We start from the raw sequence: 26,161 nt of genomic DNA on the forward strand, positions 1-26,161 counted from the left end.
CGGATCTTGGTCGAATCGGACGCTCTAACTCGGCTAGCATCTACGACGCGCCCAATTTTGGTACGTATCTGTGGATGGCGGCTAACGAAGTGATCCACCCAGTGTTGGCCGAGTGTATTGTTATCCCCTGGAGCAAGGAGGATTTCGGCAGCGAAGTCGGTCACATAACGCTTGCTAGGAGCCCGTCCACACACTTCTTCGTGTAGGATCCAGTTCACGATAACCTCCTCTTGCTCTGGAGTCAACTTTTGTTGCCTGGAGGCGGCGTCGCGATGCGAATTACCGTGACGAATACGGTAGGACAGTGTAGTCCCCTTGATACCGTACCGATGAGCTGCTACGGCCTGGGAAGAGCCCTGACGGACAAGCTATTTAGCGCGTTCGATTCGCTGCTCAAAATCGTCCAGACTATTCTCCACTGGATTAGCCATTTTGTACGTAGATAGGGAGCAATTGCGAGGTAAATTGAGAGACGTCGTGTTGTTGAGGCGTAGAAATTCCCTGCAAAATGGGGGTGCATGCAAAAAGGTGGTCAATGCGGTTAGTGGAGAATATACCATACCACAGCAGCTACCTCTCCACAGCGCCTTGTACTCTTTCTAAACAACCTAAGAAGTAGACTAAAGTATGCTATTACGTACTGCGCCTTGTCAAGTAGACTTCAATGGCTATCTTTTGGTACCCTAGTTGCGCCTAGCATAGTAGGAACCATACTTCCAAAAGAGGCTGAAGTTGGAGACGAAGGTGCCCGCTTGAGCGCACATAGCTGCATTGGCATGATTGGCACGGTCAACCCCCTGGCCGCTGCTTGCTCCCAACTTCCCTTATTGGAAGGCAACAAGCAAAAGCCTTGGAGGCGCCGGTACCCTGTTGCCCCAGCTCTCCCCTGGAAAGCAGCAAAACGGGCCTTGCGTGCAGAAGAAGGCCGCCAGACGCCGCCGGGCTATTGTCATCAAGGTACTTGGTACTCGTACTCAATTGCGCTCAGGGACCCCTCTAATCAACTGACACCAGAGATGCCCCGCACCCTGCTCTCGAGTCAGCAGCTTCAAAGGACAATACCTCAGAAGCTCTGCGCCCTCACCAGTCAGTTGTACCAGAGACGCTCTAGCCCTTTCTTCTTTTCCTGTCGCCGTCGCCCAGTCTCCATCTCCAACACGCACACGAACAGACGAACATATCTCACTCAGCAGCTGCTCGCCCACCAATCTCGTAAGATGGCGCCCCAACTCGACGGTTACTTCAAGCAGGTCGACGACCTCTCGTCGCACTTCATCGACCGCCTCGCCAAGGCCGTTGCCATCCCCTCCATCTCGTCCGACGCCGCCCGCCGTCCCGATGTCGTCCGCATGGCCGAGTTCCTCGCTGCCGAGCTCAAGGCCGTCGGCGCCAGCGTCGAGCTGCGTCCCTTGGGCAAACAGCCTGATAACCCCGAGCTCGACCTCCCGCCCGTCATCCTCGCACGATATGGCAGCGACAAGAACAAGCGCACCATCCTCGTCTATGGACACTACGATGTGCAGCCGGCCGACAAGTCCGACGGCTGGAACACGGAGCCCTTCACCCTTACAGTGGGTGACGATGGCAAGATGTTCGGGCGGGGCAGCACCGACGATAAGGGCCCCGTCTTGGGATGGTTGAACGCCATCGAGGCACACCAGAAGGCCGGCGTGGACTTCCCCGTCAACCTACTCATGTGCTTCGAGGGCATGGAGGAGTACGGTTCCGAGGGACTGGACGAGCTGATCGAGAAGGAGGGCAAGGGATACTTTGCCGATGCTGAGGCCGTTTGCATTTCGGATAACTACTGGCTTGGCACAGAGAAGCCGTGTCTGACGTACGGTCTGCGCGGGTGCAACTACTACAGTGTTGAGATCTCAGGTCCCGGCGCTGACTTGCACTCTGGTGTGTTTGGTGGCACCGCCCAGGAACCCATGACGGACCTGGTGCGTGTGCTGGGTAGCTTGGTAGACACTCACGGCAAGATCCAGATCCCGGGCATTATGGAGCAGGTGGCCCCTGTGACGGCCGAGGAGGAGAGTCTGTATGAGGGCATTGCGTTCACCATGGACAACCTCCACGAGTCGCTGGGCTCCAAGACGACTATCTTTGAGGACAAGAAGCCCACTTTGATGGCACGGTGGCGATACCCGTCGTTGTCAATCCACGGTGTCGAGGGTGCCTTCTCGGCGCCGGGAGCTAAGACGGTTATTCCCGCAAAGGTGATCGGCAAGTTCTCCATCCGAACTGTGCCAGATATGGAAATCGAGCAGACCAATGAGTGCGTATACAAGTTTGTCAAGGAGGTGTTTGCCAAGTTGGGAAGCAAGAACACATTGAAGGTGTACGCACAGCACACGGGCAAGTGGTGGGTTGCTAGCCCGAACCACTGGAACTTCCGGGCAGCTGGGAAGGCTGTTGAGAGAGTATGGGGAACGAAGCCTGACTTCACAAGAGAGGGCGGCAGGTCAGTCACCGATTACTCAAACCTAACCCATGGGGGTTGTGCTAACGAGACGACAGCATCCCGGTCACACTCACCTTTGAGCAGGCAACTGGCAAAAATGTCTTATTGCTTCCCATGGGTAGTTCTACGGACGGCGCGCATTCTATTAACGAGAAGTTGGATAAGCGCAACTACATTGAGGGTATCAAGCTTCTGGGCGCGTACTTGCACTACGTTGCCGAGGAAGTCCAAGAGTAGGCTCTATTACCCCTGGACGTCCCATGGTGGACGTTGCTCCGAGTGGTCAGCATATCAAAGGTGTTATTCAGGATGCAGATGGGTGAGAATCCACCGCCGTGTCCGAGGCCAGTAGTACATGTACTCAAGTCGGCTACGTATCCAACAGGCCTCCAAGGGAACATAAAATGCGAAATTATGAGAAACTTCATGATAATTTCGACCCGAGTCCGAAACCCCAGGTCCTACTTTCGCCCAACCATGGATTCCTTATGTAAAACCACAATGTCCGAACTCAGGCTAAAGCACTGTTGTTCAATACACATGGATAGCAATTCAATCCTTTATTCATATCACGGTGAATTGCAATGGTATAAAACTTCACATGCTCCATTACAATGTATCCTAGCCGACCATCACCACCGTCAATAGGTGTATGCTTGCCACGGAATAGTCTATTATCCCGTACTTAGGGTATCCCAAAAAGAAAACGCTGCTGCCAAAGATGAAAATGCTGACGCCTCCTCTATGAAAAATCAAAGTTCCTTACGGAATCTCCTTCTTGTTAGCTCCGACAGGGCCGCTCTTGTCTATACCTTCGAAACCACCTTTCCATCCCTTCCCGTCATCCACCGCACCATGAGACTCACCATTTTCAGCCATGCCCTTGACGTCACTCCAAAACTCAAGCCTCCGTACTTCTTCGTCAGCATGTTCTACAGCCGTTGCCAGGTTCTTTACCCTTTCCCCCAGCTCGGAGGAGCCGTCCGTTTGTTGCTGCCTCGTAGCTTCGTCGTGGAAATTGGTGAGTTTTGTCAGCAGCAACCGCCGGGAGGCCTGGAAGACGAAAATGGACATAATCTCGTGCATGTGTTCCTGGAGTTGAAGCAAGTTGTCCGTTCCGTGCTCGAGGTAGTTCTGCACGACATTGAGCTTCTCACGGTCGATGCGTGAGCGTCGCAGCATTTCCATCAATGTCCCAATGGTCTCAATGTCCGCCTGCTGCTCTTCGTCGAAATCTTCTTCGTAGACTTGGCATGAAGCTCCTGTGCTTGCGACGAGACTGCTGGCGGCACTCATACTCTTGCGATGCTTCATGGGAGATGACACTGTGAAGTACTCCGGGTTAAGCAAATGCGGGTCATTGGCTTGATATCCGATACCCTTCTTTACACGACGTCGAATCCAAGCCCGCCTCCGAACAAACGAATTCCACCATTTGGGGCCATGCCAGGAGAACTTCTTATGGAACATGAAAGAATATTCCCAGCCTTCCGCATCGGCTTTGGTTTCCGGATCATGATTCACCTGCCACTCTGGCCATGCCCATTCCCAGCTCGGATCTGGCACTTGGGCGGTCTTGGGGTTGGTCGGGCTGGGCCTATGGGCATAGTTGGTCCATGCTGGTGGATCGAGGTTGCCCAACGCAGCAGCAGAGAAGAGTGGTATGCCGCACAAGAAGCCACCTCGCTCGTTCTCGTAAAGTATATCGATCGCGGTCTCGGAATCTTTCGATGGGTGTGGGGGCTGTTGAGGGCGTCGCCTGTACCGATGGCTTGTTTTCTTGTACCCATTCCGCGCCGCTGATAACTGCTCTATCCCGGATGATGGACCAGCTTCAGGAGTACCAGGCCTGCTGACTTCTGCAACACCTCCTCCATCTGTCGAAGTCTTGTCCGCGGCCGAAGCAACATCGTTCGTTGGCGGTGGTGCGGCGCCGTCCCGCAGCCAAGCCTGGCTTCCCTCTGATGTCAGAGCAGTCAGGGGTGGGTCGGCGGAAGAGGCAGAATGATCGGCCATGTCTTCGACAGCATTGTCTGTTTCGGCATTCAGAGGCTCCGACGAACCTTGTATCGAGGCCGAGTGGTCGACGAGTTTGATTTCATGGTCGATATCACCGTCCTCCAGGGGCGGTATGCGACGCGACGTACGAACTCTGTGCATCGTGGAATCGCGACGGGCATGCTGACCTGTGGGCGACGAGCCTCGATGGCAACAGTCTGACTAGAAACCGGCCATTACCTGACAATTAAACCGTTGAAATATCGGGCCAACTAATGAAACTGCGAAAGACAGGAGACACGCCCCAGAGGAAGTAAATGGTGGAAATGAGGAATGGAAGAAAAGTACGGCTAGAGTTGTCGTGCTTTTCGAGGCGGAACACTAGCACCAATTGCCCAGGCAAGTGCCGCGCTACTAGCAGCAATGACGAAGGAGGCCAATAAAAAGGAGCTCAAGCTTGTTGCTGGGCAGAGAACTCGCCCAAGCTCCTTCAACATGCTCACCGGTCCAAGCTGCCAATATGGCGGGGAAAGCCGTGGCAGAATCCGGTTTCGCAGTTCAGATACTCGAGCTGCAGATACTCACGCAACTTCACAAATGCCTCCAATGACGTAGTTGTCAACACATGATGAACAGCTGAGATTGGAGCCTGGAACTGCCATTTAACTGCAATGTGAAGCAAGCATTCGGACGGATCCCAAATTGGCACTAGCAAAATTGCGTTGATGGCGGCCAGGGCATGGGTTCAAAACGCCGTCACTGATACTGTACTTGCTCAGTACCCCCTGTGGAAGTGACACGAGCCGCAGAAACAAGTGGTGAAGCACGTGTAGACCAAAGTCGATGGTAAGTCACTCAGCTGGGGGGCCCATGCTTCTAATTCAAGAGAGTTACATCCCTTCCCCGCATTCGCCAGGTCCTACGTCATGTACTTCTTTAGCTACAAGCAAAGCAAGCACGTTCGCACACACCACGCAACTCAGGCTGGGATCGATTCGGGAAGCCCAGGAGCTGCAGCAGCTTGGCGTGGCCTGGAAACAAGCCCATTTTGATGTAATCACAATGCCAGAGATGGTTACCCCCCTTCTCTGACCCTGCTGTACGTGTGACGTCCAACTTGATTTTTTCTCCTCTAACCACCATCGTCTGATTATTCAACGACTTCTAGACAACTCTGTTCACCAGAGAACCTGACTTTACTCGAGTTTTTTTCCATCACAAAACAGACCATCCGTCAAATCATCATGTCCAAATCAAGAGTCCCGTTGGCCCTTGGCTTGACTGCCGCTGGCGGTGTCGGTTACTACCTCTACTCCGCTGGAGGTGACCCGAAGGTCGCCCAGAAGCAAGTCGAAGGTACGTCGCCGCGTTACTTGCATTAATACACGTGCCTCGCCTTCCTCCAAACACACTGATGCTGACCCGATCCACCAACAGCCGACGCTCACAAGGTCTCCGCCAAGGTCAAGGGAGAGCTCCCGGGCCGCACCTCGGAAGCAGAGAAAGATGCCGAGAAGTGGGGAGCCCAAGCCGGCGCCAAGCTGGATAGTACTGTAAGTATAGCTTGTCTAAACGTTGCGGCACATCTATTTGCACTGATACTAATACCCAAGCAGTCTCACAAGACACAAGCTGAACTAGCCAAGGTCAAGGCCGATGCCGAGGCGTACGCGAGGGACATCAAGGCCGGTACCCTGAAGAAGATCGACGAGGCCGACCGCAAGATTGAGGCAGAAGCATCCAAGGCGAAGGGGGGCATCTCGAGCTGGTTCGGCGGTAAATAAACCAGCAACGGAACGGAAGGGTGACTGTACGAATTATAAGGACTCACAATAATTCCTGTGGGGTCGTAATGAGATTCCAGTGTGTCGTAGGTTTCATGACTTCGCGGGAGTTACTTGGTACAATTACATAACAAAAATGAGCTGACCGTATACGTGAGACCGGTTAGTTGCACATGTGCGCTGACGGTGCAGTGAATATGCTCGATTTACCTGAAGTTATAAATAAAAGTCCGTGGATCTAGCTTGCCTTACTTGCAGTCGTGTCCAGAAATACCGATGTGCCACCCGAGGCTGTATATAAATGTTGCTTCGCGTGGAGGTTTCCACGGGTGGGCGAAATCCATATCTATGTCATACCAATGCTGAGTCCTCTTTTCGGCATCCTGGCCATGGTTGGTCTCCATACCTTCCACTCCGAACTCCTATCCCTTTTCCGTTTCCATAACGCCGATTGCAGAACATGGCTAGGCCCAGCCGCCCTAGGCAAAGTGAATCCCTTCGGCATTGAATGCAAAGAGGAGTTTCAGATAAGCATGCTCGTCCAGCTTTCCAGCTCTCTCTTTCCCCAGGTCCGTCACATCCTCCAGGACTTTCCTGATTTTGTTGCGTACCAGTGCAGCCACTTTCGTCTTTTGCTTTTTGCTTTTGGTCTTGGGCATTTCGCTGCCGGCTGCGTTCAATTGCTGGAAAAAGGATGGGGTGTCATCAGCCTCGGCGTCGACCTCCATGATTCCTCCCCATTCATCCTCATCTCCAGCACTTGGCCCTACATTGTCCACATCCATGTCCTCATTCTCCTCCTCCTCCTCATCCTCTGCTATGCCGTCTTCGAGTGGTATGTTATTCATCTGCAATCAGTATGAGTCGCGCGCATTTCACAAGCAAAGTCCCCCAGAGTAAATTGACTCCGAGACAAACCGAAACTGGGATGGAAGAATGTAGGGGTTGCATACCGAGCAGAAGAGCCTGTAATTTCGTTCTACCATGTTGAGCACTTCTCGTGAACTCCAACTGGCCCTCAGAGTCTTATTCCTTCGATTGCTAACATCATGGTCAGATTTGCCGCTAAATTCGGCTTCATTGGTGAGAGAAAGTCTTACAAGCAAACGCGCAGCATGCCATCCCACTGGGAAGAAATTGTCAGCATCACTTCGTCACTCTGCGAGGACGCAAGCACTTACTTCATCCCAAGACACATTCGGACGCTCACTGCCGACTTTTGGCTCGATGCGCACCACACTACTCTCGACTTGGGGAGGTGGGTTGAAATTTCTAATTGTTTCCGTTAGCAACGACGCCATTGAATCATGGAGGCCACCTCTATAACCCCGGAAAGGGTCCAGGAGGCACAGAGCTAACTTACTTCTTGCCTACTTTCATGATGTGCGTACAACGGGCCCAGAACTGTGCATTGACCGAGAGACGGCAGTATAAACTATCACCCGGTTGCGCAGTCAGGCGCATGGCGAACTCGCGTTGGAACATGAGGATGGCAACCCTCGGGGGATGGGGCATAGCGAGCATCTTGAAAACAAGCGGTGAACTGATTTGGTACGGGGTATTCGATATGAGAACTGTCCAATTGCAGAAGTCAGTATTGACGGAAGAGAAACTATCATTCTCGAGGCCTGACCGTCAAATTCGGGCAACGTAGACATCTTTATACTAGAACGGGGTTAGTAAATCGTACTCGGAGAGCCCCGAGACAGTAGTGATAATCCCAGGCGGTGGAAGCTGCTTACACGTCGCCGAGTAAAACTTCAAGTTTTTTCTGCTCGGGCTTGCCTTGTACTCGCTTTGTGACCTCGGCCGCCATGCGCGGATCGACTTCGACGGCGATACATTTCTTCGCCTTATCAAGGATGCGAACCGTGAGATTACCAGTTCCCTGGGAAGAACATACTCAGCATTTGTTTAATAGGTGAGTCTCGTCATATATCGGGGCATTGTGGGCATTGAAAGGCCTCGGGGACTGCGTACGGGACCGACTTCGAGTACGGTATCGGTGGGCTTCAGATTAGCCTTGAGCACAATTGCTATAGAATTATGTCAGCAAGACGGCCAAATTAACATTGTGACGTATCTGACCATCAGCTACTCCAGGGTTCTTCAGAATATGTTGTCCGTAACTGGATGTGTTGAATTTGAAGATATTGTTGGCGGCCTGCTGTTGCTTGGCTTGCTTTGAAGGTCGGTCGTACGGGCTCGATGAGGCCGCATTGGAGCGCTTTGGCGCCTTTGATTTGGCCATGGCGGGTTTATTGCAGTTTGTCTCGGGAAAGTCGCCTTTCACGTCGAGGATATCTGACTATACGTCTTCTTGCGCTCGTTGTCGGCGCTGTGACGATGAGGGGCAGCGATAGTTGGGTCTCACGGCAAAATTTTGGCGGTGTGGTTTGGCATAAAAAGTACCTGGATGGCAATGCGTACTCTTCGAATTGGTTGGAGCTCTTTTATCTAATTCACGTAGCTGATCGACTTGGAAAATCAGGGGCCAGTTATTTTGTCAGCCAGCAAGGTATCCTAAGTTAATCTACGGTACGGTATGTTTCACATGAAAATTAAATAGGGAAAGGTTCGCCCTGTGGTATTTTCGCATGGTATTCTCGAAGTCCCATTGTAGGCCGCGGCTTACACTTCAATTGTTGCAATTCGTTGTCGAGAGTGGTTCTAGTCAAAGTGCTTGTGGCTTCATGAGCTCAGCCACGCGCCACCATTCCCAAAGCTCCAACTAAGGCAACTGAGACTTTATCACCTTCAGCATTCAAGCCGTAAGGGGCTACAGTGGTATCTCATGCTCTTGAATTATTTCACATTGGACCTCCCCCATCATCATCGCGCTCAGGAGACGTATCTTCTTGATTGCGCCGACAACAACCCCCACGCAACATGGCGACGACGCGCCGCGATTTCCTTAGCCAGCCTGCCCCAGAGAACTATGTCGCTGGTCTGGGGCGTGGTGCCACAGGCTTCACAACACGGTCCGATTTAGGTCCTGCCCGCGAAGGACCATCCGAGGACCAGATCAAGGAGGCACTTGCCAAAAGAGCTGCGCAACTGGGCCTTGGCGATGCCGCTGGCAAGAAAGATGATGCCGAAAATGACAACGACGAAAGATATCAGGACCCGGACAACGAAGTAGGCCTCTTCGCTGGTGGTGTTTATGACAAAGATGATGACGAAGCAGATCGCATCTACCGTGAGGTAGACGAGAAGATGGATCGCAGACGGAAGAGGAGACGGGAGGCACGCGAACAAGAAGAACGAGAAGAGCACGAGCGCAAACACCCAAAGATCCAGCACGAGTTTGCTGACCTCAAGAGAGCCCTCGGCACCATATCCGACGAGGACTGGGCCAAGCTGCCCGAGGTCGGCGATCTCACAGGAAAGAACAGAAGAAGCAGGGAAGCACGGCATCAGCGATTTTATGCTGTTCCCGACAGCGTTCTTGCTGCCGCAGGAAGTGCTGGAGAACTTGGCACAACCGTTGCCGACGGAGGCGAATCCAGCGCCAACGCTGAGGGCACGACGACGGACTTCGCTAAGATCGGACAGGCACGAGACAAAGTACTTCAGGTCAGGCTTGATCAAGCTTCCAGCGCTGCATCGGGGAGCGCATCTAGTGTCGACGCCAAGGGATACCTCACAAGCCTGAACCAATCGCAGTTGCCCCAGAGCGCTGCTCAAGTGGGTGATATCAACCGGGTTCGAGAACTTCTTGAGTCTGTCATCAGGACGAACCCCAACAACGGCCCAGGATGGATTGCTGCTGCGAGAGTGGAGGAGCTGGCTGGGAAGATCGTGAAAGCGCGGGACCTCATCGCTCGAGGCTGCCAGCAGTGTCCAAAGAACGAGGACGTCTGGCTTGAAAATATTCGCCTCAACGATGCGCAGAATGCCAAGATCATAGTGGCCGCCGCCGTTAAGAAAAATGACCGCTCGGTGCGCTTATGGGTTGAGGCAATGAAATTGGAGACTGCTCCCTTGGCCAAGAAACGTGTTATTCGACTGGCGTTGGACCGTATTCCCGAATCTGAGGCATTGTGGAAGGAGGCAGTCAACCTAGAAGAGGACCAAGAAGATGCGCGTCTACTACTAGCAAAGGCAACAGAGCTCATCCCACTTTCTGTTGACTTGTGGCTGGCATTGGCTCGACTGGAATCGCCAGAAAATGCCCAAAAAGTATTAAATAAGGCACGCAAGCATTGCCCCACGTCGCATGAGATCTGGATAGCAGCTGCAAGACTGCAAGAGCAGCTCGGCAAAGCACAAAAGGTCAACGTCATGGAACGTGCAGTGCAGGTGCTTGCCAAGGAATCAGCCATGCCGAAGCGTGAAGAATGGATCACCGAGGCGGAGAGATGCGAAGAAGAGGGTGCAATCATTACCTGCAGCCTTATAATCCAGTCGACACTGGGGTGGGGCCTAGACGAGGACGACGATCGAAAAGACACGTGGATGGAAGATGCACGCGGAAGTATGGGCCGCGAGATGTTCGTGACTGCCCGGGCAATCTACGCCTACGCCCTTCGTGTCTTTCCCACGAGCAAGACGATATGGCTTGCAGCAGCTGATCTGGAACGAACCCATGGGTCCAAGGAGGAATTGTGGCAGGTTCTCGAGAAAGCCGTCAACGCTTGCCCTCGTTCCGAAGTGTTGTGGATGATGCTGGCCAAGGAAAAGTGGCAAGCTGGCGAAATAGACGCTGCCCGTCTCGTGCTCGCCCGCGCTTTCAAGCAAAACCCCAACAATGAGGATATTTGGCTCGCAGCTGTCAAGCTCGAGGCTGAGAATGGCCAAGTTCATCAAGCCCGAGAGCTGCTTGCTCAAGCGCGTACAGAAGCACCTACAGACCGCGTCTGGACGAAGTCCGCGGCGTTCGAGCGCTCCCTTGGCAACCAGGACGCGGCACTCGACCTCATCAATGAGGCACTAAACCACTTCCCCGGCTCACCGAAGCTCTGGATGATGAAGGGTCAGATCTACGAGGACCTAAAGAAGACGCCCCAAGCCCGTGAAGCTTACGCAACGGCCGTAAAGGCAGTTCCCTCATCTGTTCCCCTATGGCTGCTCTACGTCCGCCTGGAAGAAAAGGAAGGACAGCTCCCCAAGGCACGTAGTGTACTGGATCGAGCGAGATTGGCAGTCCCCAAGAATGCTGAGCTGTGGTGTGAAAGCGTGCGAGCCGAACGCCGGGCGGGCAATTCCAAACAGGCCGAGAGTTTGCTGGAGCGTGCCTTGCGCGACGTGCCCAAAGCTGCTCAGGGGCCCCTGTGGAGCGAGAGGATTTGGCACCATACGCCCCGGACCAAACGGAAGCCGCAGGCCCTCGAAGCAATCAAGGAAGTCGACAACGACCCGACGCTGCTTGTGGCCGTGGCGCGCATCTTCTGGGGCGAACGCAAACTGGACAAGGCACAAAACTGGTTCGAGAAGGCCCTGATTCGAGACTCGGATTACGGCGACTCGTGGGCCTGGTACTATAAGTTCTTAGTCGAGCACGGGACCTCCGAGAAGAGAGAAGAAGTTGTGAAGAAGTGCGTTGCGATCGAGCCACGGCATGGTGAAGTGTGGGCCAGGATCGCGAAGCACCCGTCAAACAGTAGGAAGAGTGTCGAGGATCTGTTGAAGATGGTGGCTGCCGAGCTCAACTGAGGTGGGTGTTTGTCTACTGCCCCAGAATGGCATAACCGGATACGAAAAACGTAACATATGATGTATGGAATCCGATATACTTCGAGGCGGATTCGTTCAGTAACTTACTCGTGTTCTTTGTTGATGAATCTCTCGTATCCTCTGTACTTACGATGCGGCCGTGCAGTTGTACACTTCGGGTTGTTCAGTGTCTGTTCGGGAATTGAAATCTGAGTTTGGCTAATTGAAGACCTCGAGCTTGAGATGTGATGTTCAATCCTGCCCATAAGCCCCGCGTACGATAGCCCGTATGGCCTTGCGTGACTCACATGAAATAGGGATTCATTGTGGATAAACCTGTAATTCCTGTCGGGCGAGAAAGGTTCACGCCGGCATGTAGATGCCGTACTTCAAAGCAAGCCCGTATCGCTACACATCAACATCTACTATTGACTGCAAAGTTGTGCCCTTTTCTATTGATCCTTCATTACAAGTACTTACACAAACACAGACCCGTCCCACCCGTTGCGTTGGTAACATTGCCAAGGTGGCGGGAGTCTATAGTGTGTATGCATGTGTCTTAAAATCGTCGCCCATTGCTTCTCCCGTCTATCGAACCCAGAGTTCATGATTTGAGTTTTTCTCTTCTCTGCTTCTCCGCAAATTTGTTGAACCTCGTAATGTGCTCGCATGTTTAACTGCTTGCTTGCAGTACAAGTAACAGCAGCTGTTCCACGCCGTTGTGCTATGCTTTTCGAATTCCTTCCTATGCAAATGTAACTTCCAGCGCGAGCCTTCTCAGTCGATAACACAATGACACAATGACACCTCGATGTGTGTGATTGAGTGAGTGAGTGAGTGTGTGTGTGTGTGTGTGTCTGTCTCGACATAATCCCATTCTTTTGAGTAAACGCGTCAAGAAAATCAAATGATGTGTAAATAAGAAACCCGCAAATGAATATCGCCATATGAAGAGGGGACCCGTATCGTATCCATATCTCAAGTACTGTTGTCAAGTTTCCCCGCCTCCCTTCCCGTGTCTAACGTTCTTGTAAAGTGTCCCAGTACCCCCAATTGCAGATAATTGTTCGGCATCCAACGCCCGTGCTCCGCGAATGCCATGCTATGCTCGCTCAATATACAGAAACAAAGACACAGTGCACAAATGGAAAAGAAGTATGGTGGTCCATGGGGCTGCGTATGAGCCCCTAGAGTCGGCTAGGATATGCCAATGTCAAAGTCTGTACCGTTTGGCCGTATCGTAGGGTCATTTGCCGAATTGGGCTTGACCGTCGTTTTACCGGATATCGCAACACTCCTGACTCGCTGGCTGAGAGGGAGCGTGTATTTGAGGACACCCTTGATGATCAGGGTGAACTCGTCTGACAGAATCCGCTCCCATCGCTCAGAGCCACCGTCAGTGCCATTCCCGGGACGAGCCAAGCGTAACTCGCCCGACGATATAGAGTTGCCCGATTGGAAGAAGCTGCCCTCAAAACTGAGAGGGCTGTCGAGCACAATAATGCTACCCAGTCGCATGTTGGGTGCTTTGTCATCCGAAGGTGGATCTCCAAGTTGATCATCGGACGGATTGTCAAGTTCGTTCACATCGTCTCCATGAGGATGGCGCCACCATTCAGAATCAAAACCGGCGTGGCGGGACTTGGCAAACACCTCCAAGTCAGCTGAGTCAATGGTCACCACCACGACGTTGGGGTTATGTGCTCTGACAGTGACGTCCATCATTAGTTCCTGCTCGCTGGCCAGAACATTCTCAATTTCGATAAGCTGGATCTCCGTCAAGGGTTGAGATGTTGCAAACATGAAGCCAATCGCGCCCGTTATGACAAGTAAGAGCATGATGGTAAGCACCAAGCAGCTCGCGAATCTATTGAGGAACGAAGGCCTCTGGCGGAAGGCCGCCGCTTCCATGTCGCGTCCTCGTTGATTAGAGCGCCTGCTTCGGTTAGATCGGAGGGATCTATTGCCATTGAGCAGAAGAGGGGTTCTCTCATCGTCTGGCCCCGTCGTGGTATCATCGAGGTCGTAGGGGCCGGCGGCAAGCAATTGACGTTTACCATTATTGAGCCCAGGCCGCCCAACAGGGAATCGGGGGCTGGTTGGGTTTGACGATTGTCTAGACGCGTTGCCAGAAAGTTTAGATCGTGCCGGGTTGGAAAAGGGCGAATCTTGGTCGAGTATGGAGGAATGACCGTTGCGGCGCCAGTTTTGATGGATATGATGACGGCCGGTACCTCGCGCCGAACCAGCGTTGCTACGGCTTCCCGTACCTTTGCCATCATCGTCGCCTGTCACACTGTCATTTCCGTTGCTGTTGTAAGTGTTCACAAATTTCATATTCTTCTTCACGACGGCATTTGATATGCCGTTCTCGAGCACACTGTGTATTGACCGAAGACCATTGCGATCTACCTGGCTGACCATGGACGTCGCGCTCGGCGTACGAGAGTGATAGCGTCTTGGCCTGTCACTGGCATCAGGTGGGTTCGAGTCGTAGACAAATGTTTCATCCGAGTCGGAAGAGTTAGCTTCTTCCACGGCGCTGGCGACTTTGGCCTCGAATATGTCTGCTTTTGAGGATGCTGTGCGTGGTCCCCCAGTTAGCAAGTTGGTCATGTGAGCAGTTATACTTGGAGAGCGCTTTGGTAGGGTGGACTGCCGCCGAGGACTCGGAGTTTCGTCGACGTACGGACCTTGACAGGACGACTTCTTCGGTGAAGGACAAAAGAGAGATGATATAGACCTTGACGAGGCGCTATGACGAAGCTTGGGTGGGTTTACGTTAAGAAGATTCGGTGGCTCACCAGTGCCAGAAGTTACCGATGGTTGTTTCCGACTCGGCTTCTTCTTTTCCTTCTTGGGTCTGATTGTCTCGGAGCTATGCTTCGTCTTGAGACTTCCGTTCGCTGCTTGACCGACGGGTGCAAGGCCCAAGGCCACCCGTGGAATCGAATTGACCTCCTCTTCCTCGACCATAATTGTTTTTGAAGACGACTCGCCCGTAGTGTGTCCTTTCCCTCCGCCAAATTTCAGGGTTGTGCTAGACTGGCGACTATGAAGCAGCGGTGGGGGCGCAGCGGTGCTGAATCGACGTGTGCTCGTCTTGATACTACCACTTTCGCTGCCACTCTCACTATTTGTACCATTTTGTCCAGACTTGCAGCTTTTGTTATGAGCGCTGTCAGACCTCGCAAGCCCCGAACCCAATGCTGCAGCTTCAGAAAGCTTCTCGACCGCCATGTCTAGGTTTGGACCTGGGGTATTAGGTTGGCTGACTTCCTGGACAGTCTCCAACGTTGAAGACCCGCCACTAGGCCCTCGCGCAGGGGTTCTCATGCCGGGCAACAGGTGTGCGTCTTCGCCGTCATTATCCGACGCAGCCTGTGATGGTGGCTCTGTGGACAGCTGCGGCTGCGGATTTGGTGATGGCGTCGCTCGCTGCACACTTATTGCTGGCGGCTCGGCGTCATGCCTTCGTGAGGATTGCGAATGGGTTGTGGCCGGTTTGTTCAGAACGGGTGGCGGCGATTTGAGACGGGGAGACACAGGCCACCTGGGCGCATCTTTGGAAGAATCGGCTGCGACCGAAGGCTTTAGAGGGACGGGGGCCCGCACAAGTGGCTCTGACGCCGACGGTGGTGGGAGTGTGGGCGTCGTCGCAGCGGATAGCGGTAGTCGGACTGTGGTCGAGTGTGTTGATGTGGACTTGCTTGATCGAGTTCTCGGTGGGCTCGGGTCCTGTGCGCTGTTCTTGCGCGATCTGTACCCTGCGGCTGCCGAGGCCGAGCCGCTCGACCTGCTCGTTTTCGCAGTTGGTCTGGTCGGGGAAGCTTCTCGGGAAGCCAGGGGCGACGCCGTTGATGAGGTCGCAGTGGACGGCCACTTGGATTGTTGAGTATCGATGTGGGCACTCGAGGTGGCCGAGGACTCGGGGTCGACCGAGTTGAGGCTAGAAATGCTGGCATCTAGGCCGGTACTGGCGCTGTGTGGCAGTGGCAGGGTGGCCGACTTGTCCATGTTGGCGGTTGGGGATGGTGCAAGATGCCGTGTCTGGTAAGGAATGTCTGTCTAGCTCGAGAGTTCATGCCACAAGTCCCAGAAATGTTTTAGCTTGGAATACAGATGGTCGCGGTTCGACACCGGTTGAGCATGGTGATGGGGCCTAGACGACTTGACCCCGGGCTTGGTGAATAGCTGACGAGTCGATGCTGAACTGCGACGTCAAAACCGGCTCTTGCCTTGTTGATTTAGGTTTCTGCTCGCTCTTTGCGTTCCTCCCACAGTCCCCGGCGTTTTGTCCCATCCAGTCACAGCGATTCGTCTCCGAAGCAAGAACCTAATTGTGAGCCAGTCACCGCGGCTGCTCCTGCAAGTAGTGTCGACGTTGCGTTGCGGTTTGCAGCTTGTTAGCTGGTGAATGGTCGGGCGGCGTAGAGGGTTGGGCGTGGATATTGTCGTCCTCGTAGCTGGACAATCGATTGACTGTTGATGACGGAATAGGTGGAGTTGTTTGGGGGGAGGGGGGTTTGCCAACCTGTTGGGATGTGTACATCAACTACTTGAAAGTAGGAGGAGAGCAATATGTGTCGGGAATGACCAGCCGAAATCTATGAACCGAAAGGAAAAGAAGAAAAAGAGTTAATGGTGGTCGATTCGATAATAGAGGAGTAGACACGAAAGTATTGACTCCAGTCGCTAGAGTTGAATGGGTGATGTACTGACGGCACGGTATTTTAGTGCGCTCTAACTACGTTGGCTGTTTGTGGCGGAAGTGCAGCTATCAAATACGTAACGTACACCAAGACGCCAGTTGAGAAAATGCGAGCCCAACAAGCAGAGAGTATTTACGCCGTAATAGAACGGTTGAGACGTGTTTACGATTGGTTGGCAAAATACGATTTGCAACGATTCGACATCCTCAGCCACTGTGGGCATATATACCGTATACCGGTCCTCGGGTCGTCCTCGGGTCCATGAGAATGGACCGAAACTCAGGATTTGCGTCGGGATTGATTTCCCCCCCAAACTTCCCCCGTCAAGTCCACGGATGTATTTTATCACGGATTCCGTTTCTGTTTCTTCCCCGATTTGGCACCTTGCAAGAAGCAAGTGTATAGCGAGACGAAGTCCTCCTCATTCAGTTTACTCAAGAGCACTAATCGATCCGTATGCGAACACACGCAGTAAATGCAAGGTCAATCAACCCACGGCGTCATATATCAAGGATGTGGACTGTAGCCCGCGACCCACGGCACACGCATAGTGATGAGCTGGCGATCATGTGAGTAAGGTAGCAATGCCTTTTGCGTTGGGACTCTCTGAAGTAGCGTACTGTAATGGTACCTCATGGTACTGCTCGGGGCAAAGGCGCGTCTTACTTGCACATATTGACAAGACTATCTCATCGTGCCAAATGGCTTCGGAGGGAAAGTCTTGTGGTATCGAAACCATTGTTCTCAAGGATATTCCCGACTTTCTGTTTTAGTCCAGACACTGGGCATCTCATGGTATTCTTCACGAGCTTCTGGGGTGCCACACAGAGGCAGCTGTGGAACAGAAACTACGATTGTCTTGCCAGTTGGCTTTATTCCAGATGTCGTTATAATATTCTGAACTTCTGTTGCTACCAACTGTTTCTGACAGAAGAGCTCTGTAGGAGCCTTCAATGCCAAGCTGTGATCCTCTACTACCGTTGACACAATCCTCTGCAGCCGTCTTTCGATCGTAATATTGCCTGAGGAACTGTTTTGATATTTACAAAACGGCTCGGTATTGTGGCTCTTCTTGAATCCGCTAGTTATCACATCTCCGTAATGCTATACTGTCGATATGCGGTGTGTAAATTCAACTAATAGGTATACTTTTTGTACAGTGCTCCATCACGATCAGGGAGGTTTGTTTTCACAACAAAACCCAGTACCTTTGTTTGGCCTAGCGCTACTTAAGAATACACATCGGACCTGCGACAACAACAGATAGATAAAGTATTCTGTAAGTATCTCCTCACTGACCGCAAGTTTCTCGCCAGCGGACTCTTTGCTCCAAAGAGCTTGGAACTTTACTCTCCCCACTTCCCTGGATCCCCGAACCGCTTACCGTTGTTCTATCCGGCTTCTACTGGCTTCTTCATCCTGGGTTGCTGGGTTCTCCCCACTTGATTGTTTATGCGATGTCAGGCATCGTCTTGCAGCGCAGCGCTGCGTGGCAGCATACCGCTTTCTCATCACTTGAGCAACCGTGGGGTGAATTTTGCGATAGCTTGTATGTATATTGTCTCTTACTTTGGGTTAATGCACCACCGTTACCGTTCTACACCGAAGATGCCGGGTGGTGCGAGGCATCATCGTCCTCGCCAATGCAAAAAGGCCGAGAGTTGTCCTTTCTCGTCTTACCGAAGGATGGTATGGTTCCTAAAACGGCTGATGCCAATGAAACATGCAGCAGTCGGATGGAAATAGCTGCGGGCACCGCCTGTGCTACCAGCACGACTGTCAGATGAGAAGCGGGAAGCGGGAAGCTGTACTAGCCTATTGCGACCTTGGTTGGATTTTTGGGCCTCTCAGAAATGGACAAGTGGACGACGTGGCACGCACACGATATCTGCCCCTTTCAACGCAGCATTCGCCTGACGAATTTGACCTGTCTACCGTAGTAGGTAAGTCTGTTCATTTGGACGACTCGTTTGGAATGGGCTGCATATCTCTTCTACCCCAAGCTAACCATCGTGCCATCTGCCTGTGCCTCCGATGCTTGTGACCGGTTGCTTATCTTCAATATCACTCTTAGTACAAAGAGAAAGTTCTGTTATTCTCCCCCACGGCCTGCCCAGGTTCAGATGTAGGGTTCATGTAGATGCTTACAGGTCCACTTAACACAGCAAGTATTAGTCACTATTTGATGGCCTAGGCCTTGGGACTTGCGGCTTCATAGGAGCAGCAGAGCGGGATCTTGGCGATATTTTCACAAATGCAAATGATAAGCAATGGCAGCGGGAGGATCCGGACTTCGTTGGTACCATGTCCCAATTCTCCAAGTTGGCCTACATCGTCTGACGGCTGACTTGAGCAACTAAACTCGAAAGAAGGGGTGACAAACCGGATTCGCCCATTCTTGTCGAACCAAACGCCTAGGCCTGACATTTCTAAAGGTGACGGGCAGGCGACGGACGACGGACGACAAACGACAAGCGGGAAACCCAAGTTGTTGGGGGTGGTCATCTGCGCAGGAACCCGCGATGCCGATAGGCCGGCGTTGCATCAGAACATGGAAAGAGTCCGTCGGGATCCATCTGTGACTGGACTGGGACCATATCAGAAAACATGCCATCCCACCCTTTTTTTTTTTTCGCACAAACCGGTCAATGCCAACTCAGTTCGTAGTCAAAGAGAGTTGCATACATTCTGCAAACTAGGTGGACCTCCAGTTCCCAACTGTCCGGTGTGAGATTGCTAGCGCGGGGGCATTTGCCATGTGTCACCGTTGGCGGAATGGTTTGGGACGTCAAGATAACACTACTTGTGGTTCACAACATTGACAAAACTTGATCGTCGGCATCGTAGGAGTTGCCCACGGGGTCACTTGTAGTCACGCAGACTGTAAATAACTGCAAAAACTTGGCTTCATCCAGGCTTGGCAAGTTTTTTTTGGTGACGTTTGGCTGGTTGTCAAGGATGCATACAAATTTTCTATTGTACTTGGTAGGCAGCCTTGACAGATGGTGACGTTCTGTGAAGTTCTAAATTTTGGATAATCTGTCATGATGAGGCAAGTCACGATCGCAAAGGGAAGGGATTTGCTGCCAACATGCAGGATTGGGGACCAGGCCCAGCCCGACTCTATTTCTGGCCGTCTTCTAGTGTAATACTAGAAGACTTGCTGACCTATTCCTGGGCAGCATCCAATGCAACACACTATAACACATTCTGACTTTGAGCTCGACTCTTGCTTTGGAGATATCGCCCACATGAGACATCTGTTCGGGAAAGAAATTATGACCGTCTAGCGTCGCTTGATCTGAGTCACCGGCTTAAGCGCACTGATGCGGTGCAAAGCTGATGAGTTGGCTTAACCTCTTTCTAACTTACGCAAGTAGTTAATACGCTAGAATCGATACTGTTGGAGTAAGTCGGCCACATATACGGCATCAGCACGTCGCCCTGACTGCGGGTAACATCACAAGATGTGACTAACGACTGTAAATTATGTGTCGAACAAGTATCCGCGTCTATTGTCAATGCGGCAGCTATGTGAGTGAATGGTAGCATCATTGCCACAGCTTTCACCGAACTAGCTGTTCTGAAAGGCAGAAGGCCCAAGACTGTCAAACTAGTACATCACAGGCTTTTGCTGCTTCAATTCTCGAGGTTGAGTATCACTTCCTTCACATCAAACGAGGATGAGTATATGACGAGGATAACAAACACCGAAACATGGAAAGTTCAATTCCCGCGCTTCGACGCTTTACAACATAGGATAAATTGTTTCTTCTACAACAGGGCCTCGTAGTTCGTTCAACGATGTGAGTCCAACCGTCTTTGAAATAACACCTAGGTACTTTACCCTCCAGCAACTTCCCTTTGCCTGCACCCATTTCTCAACATTTTGTTAAGCACATATCACAACAGACCATTCATCCAAACCCCCAATATTTCTAAAACATATACATATATAAGTAACTAAACCTAGTCAACTAGGCGAATAGTATCAAAAGTCGTTGCAGCATGTGTGATGTCCAATCGTCGGCGTTCAGTTCAGGGTATCCCAGACTCCCAAGCAGGCATCGTAATCTTCATACTCATATGTTGTCATTGGAAGGGCGTTCGGAATCGGAAAAGGAAAAACGAGGTTCAATCAACCGACCGAAACCTCACTCAAAAAACCTCTCTACGTCGTCTCCCAATGCTTCATTCTACGCATATTCGCCAACTCGAACAAACGAACCGCCCAATGCTACTAGACCATGCATGTCTTTTTTTTTCTTTTCCAAATACACCTCCCTATTCGAAGCTCCTGAGAGCAAGGACGATGCTGTTACTGTACCCAAGCTTGGGCGACCCTTTGACCGACAAGAAAACCCTACTCCTTGATCGATTCGCCGGCACCCGCGCCGGCGTCTTCCTTCTTGGTTAGTGCCTGCTGTGCCCATCCGAACCAGCTGGCTCGCTTGTCCTTGTTCTGGACTGCTTCCGGGTGCTCTTGCACCAGTCTGAGCGGCCGTGGCTTGTTTCCCGCAAAGGTGGCACCCTTCTCGGCGCCCGAGTAGCCACTGGCTACGGTGCGGGGGGGCTCTGGCTGGCACTATTCCTGTCCTCGGCACTGTCGCCGCTTACGCTGCTGGTTTCGCTGCGCATGCCTGGAAAATTGCCGGCGCTGGGCACGCCATTGCTTGACGAAGTCTGGCGGGGCGTCGCGGTGCCCGAGAAGAACTGAGCACTGTGGCGTGGGTTGGACAGAGTCGGGGAGATAGGACCGTCGGGTCCTTTGTACATGGCATTCACAACACCAGCGGGGCCGAAGTACTGCTCGCTCATAGGTCGGCCGCCCCGCCGTGTCGACGCCGTCCGGCCCAGCCCGATGGGAATACTAGGCGCCGTGTCGGGGTTGTTGTGGGCGGTTGGGTTGGTCGAGGGCATGTAGGACATGGGTCTGGGCTTGGGGCGACCAGCTGGGGGAGGGTTCGCACCGGTGGCGATGGACTTGGCGCGCTGCAGCAGAGTAGCACCGGGTGCTTGCTTGTCTGCCGGCGGCGGGGGCAGGTCCTTGTTGACATTGGCACCGGGCTTGAAGTCGGAGGACTGGTCCAAAATGTGCTCAAATTCCTGGTGCTGTAGCAGCCGCTCGATGATCTTGTTGATGTAAAGTGTCAACGCCTTGTTTTGGTCTTTTAGGGCACGCAACTCTCCTTCCAGGCGACGTTGGTGGTCCGAGTCATCCACATGTGAAATGGCGCTCTCGTCGGCTGTGTCGTCGCCTAGCTCATCGGCTAGGCTGGCACCAACGGCAACGGCAGCGTCCGCCTCCTCATCACCTGAGCTGGGACGGCCTTCGAGGGCGTTGAGGGCATCCTGGTTGGCAGAAACGCCCATGTAGCTAAAGTCGCCCTTGCCAAAGTCGCCGTGCAGCGTCTTTTCCTGCAGCAGTAGTTGGTACGACTCGTTGTCCTCCATGAGACGAGCATTAGCCATACGGGCCTCCATCAGCAGGCGCTCCACTTCATGCAGGCGGCCGCCGCCTTGGTTCTCCGACTCGACCAGCTTGATCTGCGCCTCGGCTAGTTCCAGACGCAGAGACTCGATCAACTTGTCTTTCTGGAGCAGTAACTTCGAATTGTTCCTCGAGTCGCTGCGGTTTATCGATGATGGCGGGGCAAAGCTTCCGTTGTCGACACTCGGGGACGAGTTGCTCGCTGTGCATCAATGTCAGTCGGGTCTGGGTGAGGTTGTTTGATGCAGCTGTGTACGGAGCACTTACATTGTCTTGTTGGCCGATACTCATCGTCTGCGTTCCTCTGATTCAACGTTTCCTTCAGTCGGTTGATGACGGCTTGCATTTCCTCTTCCCGGTTAGACATTTCTTCCTTCTCTTTGAGCATCGAGCTTCGCTCGGCCTCGTAGATGGTCTCCATCTCCCGAATCTGCCTGGCGGCCTCCCGCTTTTCATTTCGAAGTGTCTCAATTTGCTCTTCGCCCTCGTGCACCCGCTCTTCCAGCTTGGCTTGCTCTTTCAAGGCGTCATCGAACCTTGACTGTAGGACCTCGGCTTGCTTCCTGTACTGCTCCGACGCTGAATCTGCCTTTTCTAGCCTTGCCTTCAAGTCGTCAATGAGTGCAACTGTCTCAGCACGCGCTGTCTCGTCTGCACCCATCATGTTGCCCAAAGCCGAAGGGCCTCTTTGGTGAGCGGCAGCGCGCGCCGAAACGGGAGTGACGCCTCTGGTGGACCGAGTCCTCGTCGGGGTGCTGTTGAGCGTGCTAGTTGCGCTCGTGGTCGGTGTCGAAGATCGTGCTTGTCGTGGAGGCGGTGTCGTTGAGTTACTGTCCGACAGCCGGCCAACCCCCGCCGCTGGTGGTTTCTTAGTTGCAGCGGACATGGCGGAACAAGGACCAAAATGAGCGTAATAATGGTGCTGCTGTTGATGAGCCCTGCCAAATGCAAAACAAATTATGTATATAGTGCGACCGGTAGTTGACTGTTGACTATTGGCTGCGGGCTGTTGGCTGCTGTAGTGTTTGAGAAGAATGTAAAATACTCTAGCTTGGCCGGATGGACGTCAGGTCGGTCTTGCCCGCGATTCGACGATTTACCCGTGCCTAAGTCGCTGCTGTCCAGTCAGGTAGACGTGGGCCGTTGCTTTGCTATTTTTGTGTATGTACTGCCAGGTGGCTCGACCTCCGATGGCACCAAACTTGACAGACTGACTACACAATGCAACTGTCCTCGAGTGAGTCGAGTTTATTCGAGTTTAGCTGCGCTTGATAATTCAGCCCGATGACCTTCGGAAACTGTGACCGGCGGCCTAAAATAGGTGCAACTGAATACTTATCCAAGCCCTTCGCCACAAGACGAAGACCGACTATCCTTTCCAGGCGCAATGTGGGAACGCGGGGCGCAGTTGGTTTGGGCTGATTAAAAGCACCGAGACGCGAGCAACAATGGAATTGCCGATGAGCTGCTGATTGTGGCTAGCTTCCGTTGCCGTGACACAACAATCCGGTACTGCAAGAAGCGGCTGTCTTGTTTTCGAGGACACTCGACAGTCGGCAACTCTTGAGAGTCGACAACGACGATGCAATCTATTATAAGTAAACCCGCTCTGCTGGAGAATTCCTGTCGACCATCTCCTGAAGCTGGGCCACTTTCGTAATGCACTGCCAGATCCTGGAACGTATTCGCTATATCCCAGTCTCGCGTCACAATAATACTGCATAGTACCTGGATAGTAATTTGACGCAGAATCGAGGTTTACTGAGACACCCATGCAAGCACATGCCTAGAGATCACTAGTCACACTCGTTTGTGCTTCAAGACCATTGCCTTTGCAGACTTGTTACACGTTTCCGAGTTAGTTTCTTCAGCAATTGCCAATCGGTCAAAGCTAGCGAATTCAATTCGCTGCATCGAGTCCGGAGCAACCCGCCATTTCTGATTACGGCAATCTCGACGTTTATGCAACTCGACAAATCCACGCCAATGTTTTTTTTTCAACCGTTGGTTCATTTCCCAGAGGTTTCTTCATTAAAATTGGCTCAATTGGACGATCCGCTCTGGATGTTATGGAATGAATACCATTCGAATTCTGAAAGCGGTCAGACTCGGTCTCGGTTGCCCTGTTGACCCTGCTGGTGTCAACATGAGGTTGCTTCCATCGCATACTGCGATGTCTGGTGAACACTACATACTGACTGGGACTTCTATAGCTTTATAATACCACAGAGACCGACTCATGTATCAGTGCTATTAAAAAAAAACTTTGGATTGTCTCATAATATAAGGCTGAGCTTTGTAGAAATCCGAGCAATTCGCTCTCGAGTGATCTATAGCTAGGTATGATTGTATACTTGCACAGCCCACGCCAAACCCAAACTTCTAGGCTAGGTGTAGCTTCATGATGCAAATATAACCTAGATGATTGATTACATATAGTAAGCCTACTGGGCCATGATTGTTGGCAGGGTGCCCGGCATCTGCATATTCGTATTTCATTGTACTCAACATGACCACCAAATACACCAGTGATTGATGAGTACTGGACGAACGATTACAACCTACTACGGTGTCGAAGAATATAAAATTTTCGACGAATGCAGTGGCACGAAATATCTACTGGGCTGTTCTAGAGCAAAGTAGGCAGTTGCTGGTAGTAATACCGAAATCTTATTGCAAAGCAGTGGTCCATGGCAATTGATCTACATTCTAATTCACTTTCGCAAGCAGTAGCGTCAAAAGGATTCGTCTCGCTGAAAAAAAACAACTTCCATTGGGTATCACGTATGTTTCATTCAGCCAACGCCTAGTAAAGTGCGGGTACTAGATTGTCCCTATCTGCGAATGGCCATGATATTTCCCAGTCATGACTGACGTAAAGACCTTCCTTGCTGCAACGCACAAGTCTGCTCAAATCGCGTAAACCGGCAGAACGACGAAGCATGTCCATTTTACCTCAGACCAGAAACCGCAACGCCATCCGTTGACATACCAGGGTGCTCTCTCTACGACTGCTGGTCGGAAAGGATGTCGGAGTCACCAGCGTCAAGGACGGCCATGGTAGAACAGCGAAACAGCTTTCCCAGACTTGTACCAAGTTCGATCTGCGCGTGAAAATACGTAAGCAAATGTTTACTACCCTCCAAAGTCTGCAAAGACTTTTTCGCGGGGTAGGGGTAGCTAGCACGAGGCCGGCCAGTAGCAAGGTAACCCCCAGGTAGGGCCATGTGGCCAGACTACTCAGAGCCAAACATATCGATGGCCATATAGTATCAAGGAAAAGACCAATCGAAGGCCCTCAGCTTGAAGGAACATTGTTGAAAGGGTAGATGGGTCAAGTCTCTTAAACATTTGCAAAGGAAACCTGATATCGACTTACGTTGGTGCCCGAGAAATGGTGGACTGCGACCTTGGACAACATGCTGTAGTACTCCAGCTCACTCTTGCGCAATGGCGGAGTGTTTCCTGCAATGATAACCACTATACAGTTATTAGTCGAAATGCAACTGCATAAATTGAAATATTATGTTTTCCCTTGGGAGCATAGCTATTGCGCGGGGATCCTGCGAGACAACTGTACTCCCTTGGACAAGCCAAGCAGGCATGGGCGAAATGGGATATGTAGCAGAAGAGGGCAACGAACACTTGGCCTTGCCGGATCGCAGACTCTTGAGGGTGGACTTGTAGCCAATGGTGACTGTAATACTGCTGTTAGCTGTCATGCTCGTTAAGCGCGAGTTGACCTTCGACGTACCCTTTCCACTCTTCATGACCAGGGCGAGCCTGGAGTTGAGCGAGTTCGCATCCTTCTTGTTCTTCTTGGGTGCCATTGTGTCTGGTGGTGCCGGTTGACTCTGGGTGTTGGGATGGGGGGTTGTCGTTGTCAGGTTGGAGGAAGGAATGAGAATTTGAGCTGGTGCAATCCGACTGACTTTCCCGAACTTTTCTCGGCGGCCGAGCTTGAAAAGCCGAATTTCCTAGCCACACATCGCTGGAAGGCGCGAAGAGCCCTAACGACCCACTATTCCCCCGGCTAACAGACCAATCATTTACC

At 52.2% G+C, this 26,161-nt stretch overlaps 10 protein-coding genes across 10 annotated transcripts; 3 read left to right on the forward strand and 7 right to left on the reverse strand.

Moving 5' to 3' along the window:
* Positions 1-1,217: 1,217 nt before the first annotated feature.
* Positions 1,218-2,704, forward strand: BCR38DRAFT_341716 (uncharacterized protein; the record flags this gene model as incomplete). The annotated part of the gene is made up of 2 exons (XM_040855890.1): positions 1,218-2,467; positions 2,524-2,704. 2 exons carry the CDS (start codon positions 1,218-1,220, stop codon positions 2,702-2,704), a joined length of 1,431 nt encoding a protein of 476 aa, XP_040716552.1.
* Positions 2,705-3,229: 525 nt separating this feature from the next.
* BCR38DRAFT_457568 (uncharacterized protein) lies at positions 3,230-4,627 on the reverse strand (the record flags this gene model as incomplete). Its single annotated transcript, XM_040862056.1, has 2 exons — positions 3,230-4,210; positions 4,325-4,627. The coding sequence occupies 2 exons, from the start codon at positions 4,625-4,627 to the stop codon at positions 3,230-3,232; spliced, it is 1,284 nt and encodes a 427-aa protein (XP_040716553.1).
* A 914-nt stretch (positions 4,628-5,541) lies between these two features.
* BCR38DRAFT_432692 (uncharacterized protein) lies at positions 5,542-6,494 on the forward strand. Its single transcript, XM_040860198.1, has 3 exons — positions 5,542-5,821; positions 5,903-6,018; positions 6,082-6,494. Exons 1-3 carry the CDS (start codon positions 5,710-5,712, stop codon positions 6,247-6,249), a joined length of 396 nt encoding a protein of 131 aa, XP_040716554.1. The 5' UTR covers positions 5,542-5,709; the 3' UTR covers positions 6,250-6,494.
* BCR38DRAFT_432694 (dimethyladenosine transferase) lies at positions 6,495-8,639 on the reverse strand. Its single transcript, XM_040860199.1, has 9 exons — positions 8,338-8,639; positions 8,230-8,285; positions 7,992-8,137; positions 7,883-7,914; positions 7,613-7,823; positions 7,431-7,521; positions 7,350-7,375; positions 7,203-7,290; positions 6,495-7,097 (listed from the first exon to the last, which is right to left on the reverse strand). Exons 1-9 carry the CDS (start codon positions 8,498-8,500, stop codon positions 6,729-6,731), a joined length of 1,182 nt encoding a protein of 393 aa, XP_040716555.1. The 5' UTR covers positions 8,501-8,639; the 3' UTR covers positions 6,495-6,728.
* A 284-nt stretch (positions 8,640-8,923) lies between these two features.
* Positions 8,924-12,142, forward strand: BCR38DRAFT_432696 (PRP1 splicing factor). Its single transcript, XM_040860200.1, has one exon. The coding sequence runs from the start codon at positions 9,139-9,141 to the stop codon at positions 11,902-11,904; it is 2,766 nt and encodes a 921-aa protein (XP_040716556.1). The 5' UTR covers positions 8,924-9,138; the 3' UTR covers positions 11,905-12,142.
* A 7-nt stretch (positions 12,143-12,149) lies between these two features.
* Positions 12,150-12,980, reverse strand: BCR38DRAFT_196940 (uncharacterized protein). The gene has a single exon (XM_040854064.1). The coding sequence runs from the start codon at positions 12,849-12,851 to the stop codon at positions 12,381-12,383; it is 471 nt and encodes a 156-aa protein (XP_040716557.1). The 5' UTR covers positions 12,852-12,980; the 3' UTR covers positions 12,150-12,380.
* Positions 12,981-13,140: 160 nt separating this feature from the next.
* BCR38DRAFT_301624 (vacuolar segregation subunit 7-domain-containing protein) lies at positions 13,141-15,804 on the reverse strand (the record flags this gene model as incomplete). The annotated part of the gene is made up of 1 exon (XM_040854564.1): positions 13,141-15,804. A coding segment is annotated over one exon (2,664 nt), but the record flags the coding sequence as incomplete, so codon positions are not given.
* Positions 15,805-20,979: 5,175 nt separating this feature from the next.
* On the reverse strand, positions 20,980-22,993 carry BCR38DRAFT_484832 (uncharacterized protein; the record flags this gene model as incomplete). Its single annotated transcript, XM_040863795.1, has 3 exons — positions 20,980-21,201; positions 21,234-22,309; positions 22,375-22,993. 3 exons carry the CDS (start codon positions 22,991-22,993, stop codon positions 20,980-20,982), a joined length of 1,917 nt encoding a protein of 638 aa, XP_040716559.1.
* Positions 22,994-23,986: 993 nt separating this feature from the next.
* Positions 23,987-24,474, reverse strand: BCR38DRAFT_432703 (uncharacterized protein). Its single transcript, XM_040860201.1, has one exon. The coding sequence runs from the start codon at positions 24,272-24,274 to the stop codon at positions 24,068-24,070; it is 207 nt and encodes a 68-aa protein (XP_040716560.1). The 5' UTR covers positions 24,275-24,474; the 3' UTR covers positions 23,987-24,067.
* Positions 24,475-24,790: 316 nt separating this feature from the next.
* On the reverse strand, positions 24,791-26,114 carry BCR38DRAFT_432704 (50S ribosomal protein L30e-like protein). The gene is made up of 4 exons (XM_040860202.1): positions 25,862-26,114; positions 25,751-25,804; positions 25,487-25,587; positions 24,791-25,211 (listed from the first exon to the last, which is right to left on the reverse strand). The coding sequence occupies exons 1-4, from the start codon at positions 25,935-25,937 to the stop codon at positions 25,113-25,115; spliced, it is 330 nt and encodes a 109-aa protein (XP_040716561.1). The 5' UTR covers positions 25,938-26,114; the 3' UTR covers positions 24,791-25,112.
* Between the last annotated feature and the right edge of the window lie 47 nt (positions 26,115-26,161).

The sequence above is a fragment of the Pseudomassariella vexata genome (genome assembly GCF_002105095.1).
Source record: "Pseudomassariella vexata strain CBS 129021 chromosome Unknown BCR38scaffold_6, whole genome shotgun sequence".
In the NCBI taxonomy this organism is placed as follows: domain Eukaryota; kingdom Fungi; phylum Ascomycota; class Sordariomycetes; order Amphisphaeriales; family Pseudomassariaceae; genus Pseudomassariella; species Pseudomassariella vexata.

Bases quoted from the DNA above. Each gene is read 5' to 3' on its own strand.
- BCR38DRAFT_432692 (XM_040860198.1), top strand. From the start codon at position 5,710: ATGTCCAAATCAAGAGTCCCGTTGGCCCTTGGCTTGACTGCCGCTGGC. The intron at 5,822-5,902 runs GTACGTCGCCGC...ATCCACCAACAG, and splicing joins CGCCCAGAAGCAAGTCGAAG to CCGACGCTCACAAGGTCTCC. The intron at 6,019-6,081 runs GTAAGTATAGCT...ATACCCAAGCAG, and splicing joins GCGCCAAGCTGGATAGTACT to TCTCACAAGACACAAGCTGA.
- BCR38DRAFT_432694 (XM_040860199.1), bottom strand. From the start codon at position 8,500: ATGGCCAAATCAAAGGCGCCAAAGCGCTCCAATGCGGCCTCATCGAGC. The intron at 7,291-7,349 runs GTAAGACTTTCT...CCATGATGTTAG, and splicing joins GGCATGCTGCGCGTTTGCTT to CAATCGAAGGAATAAGACTC. The intron at 7,098-7,202 runs GTATGCAACCCC...TACTGATTGCAG, and splicing joins ATTACAGGCTCTTCTGCTCG to ATGAATAACATACCACTCGA.
- BCR38DRAFT_432696 (XM_040860200.1), top strand. From the start codon at position 9,139: ATGGCGACGACGCGCCGCGATTTCCTTAGCCAGCCTGCCCCAGAGAAC.
- BCR38DRAFT_196940 (XM_040854064.1), bottom strand. From the start codon at position 12,851: ATGGCGATATTCATTTGCGGGTTTCTTATTTACACATCATTTGATTTT.
- BCR38DRAFT_432703 (XM_040860201.1), bottom strand. From the start codon at position 24,274: ATGCGATGGAAGCAACCTCATGTTGACACCAGCAGGGTCAACAGGGCA.
- BCR38DRAFT_432704 (XM_040860202.1), bottom strand. From the start codon at position 25,937: ATGGCACCCAAGAAGAACAAGAAGGATGCGAACTCGCTCAACTCCAGG. The intron at 25,588-25,750 runs GTTCGTTGCCCT...ATAACTGTATAG, and splicing joins GCGATCCGGCAAGGCCAAGT to TGGTTATCATTGCAGGAAAC. The intron at 25,212-25,486 runs GTAAGTCGATAT...TTTCACGCGCAG, and splicing joins ACCATTTCTCGGGCACCAAC to ATCGAACTTGGTACAAGTCT.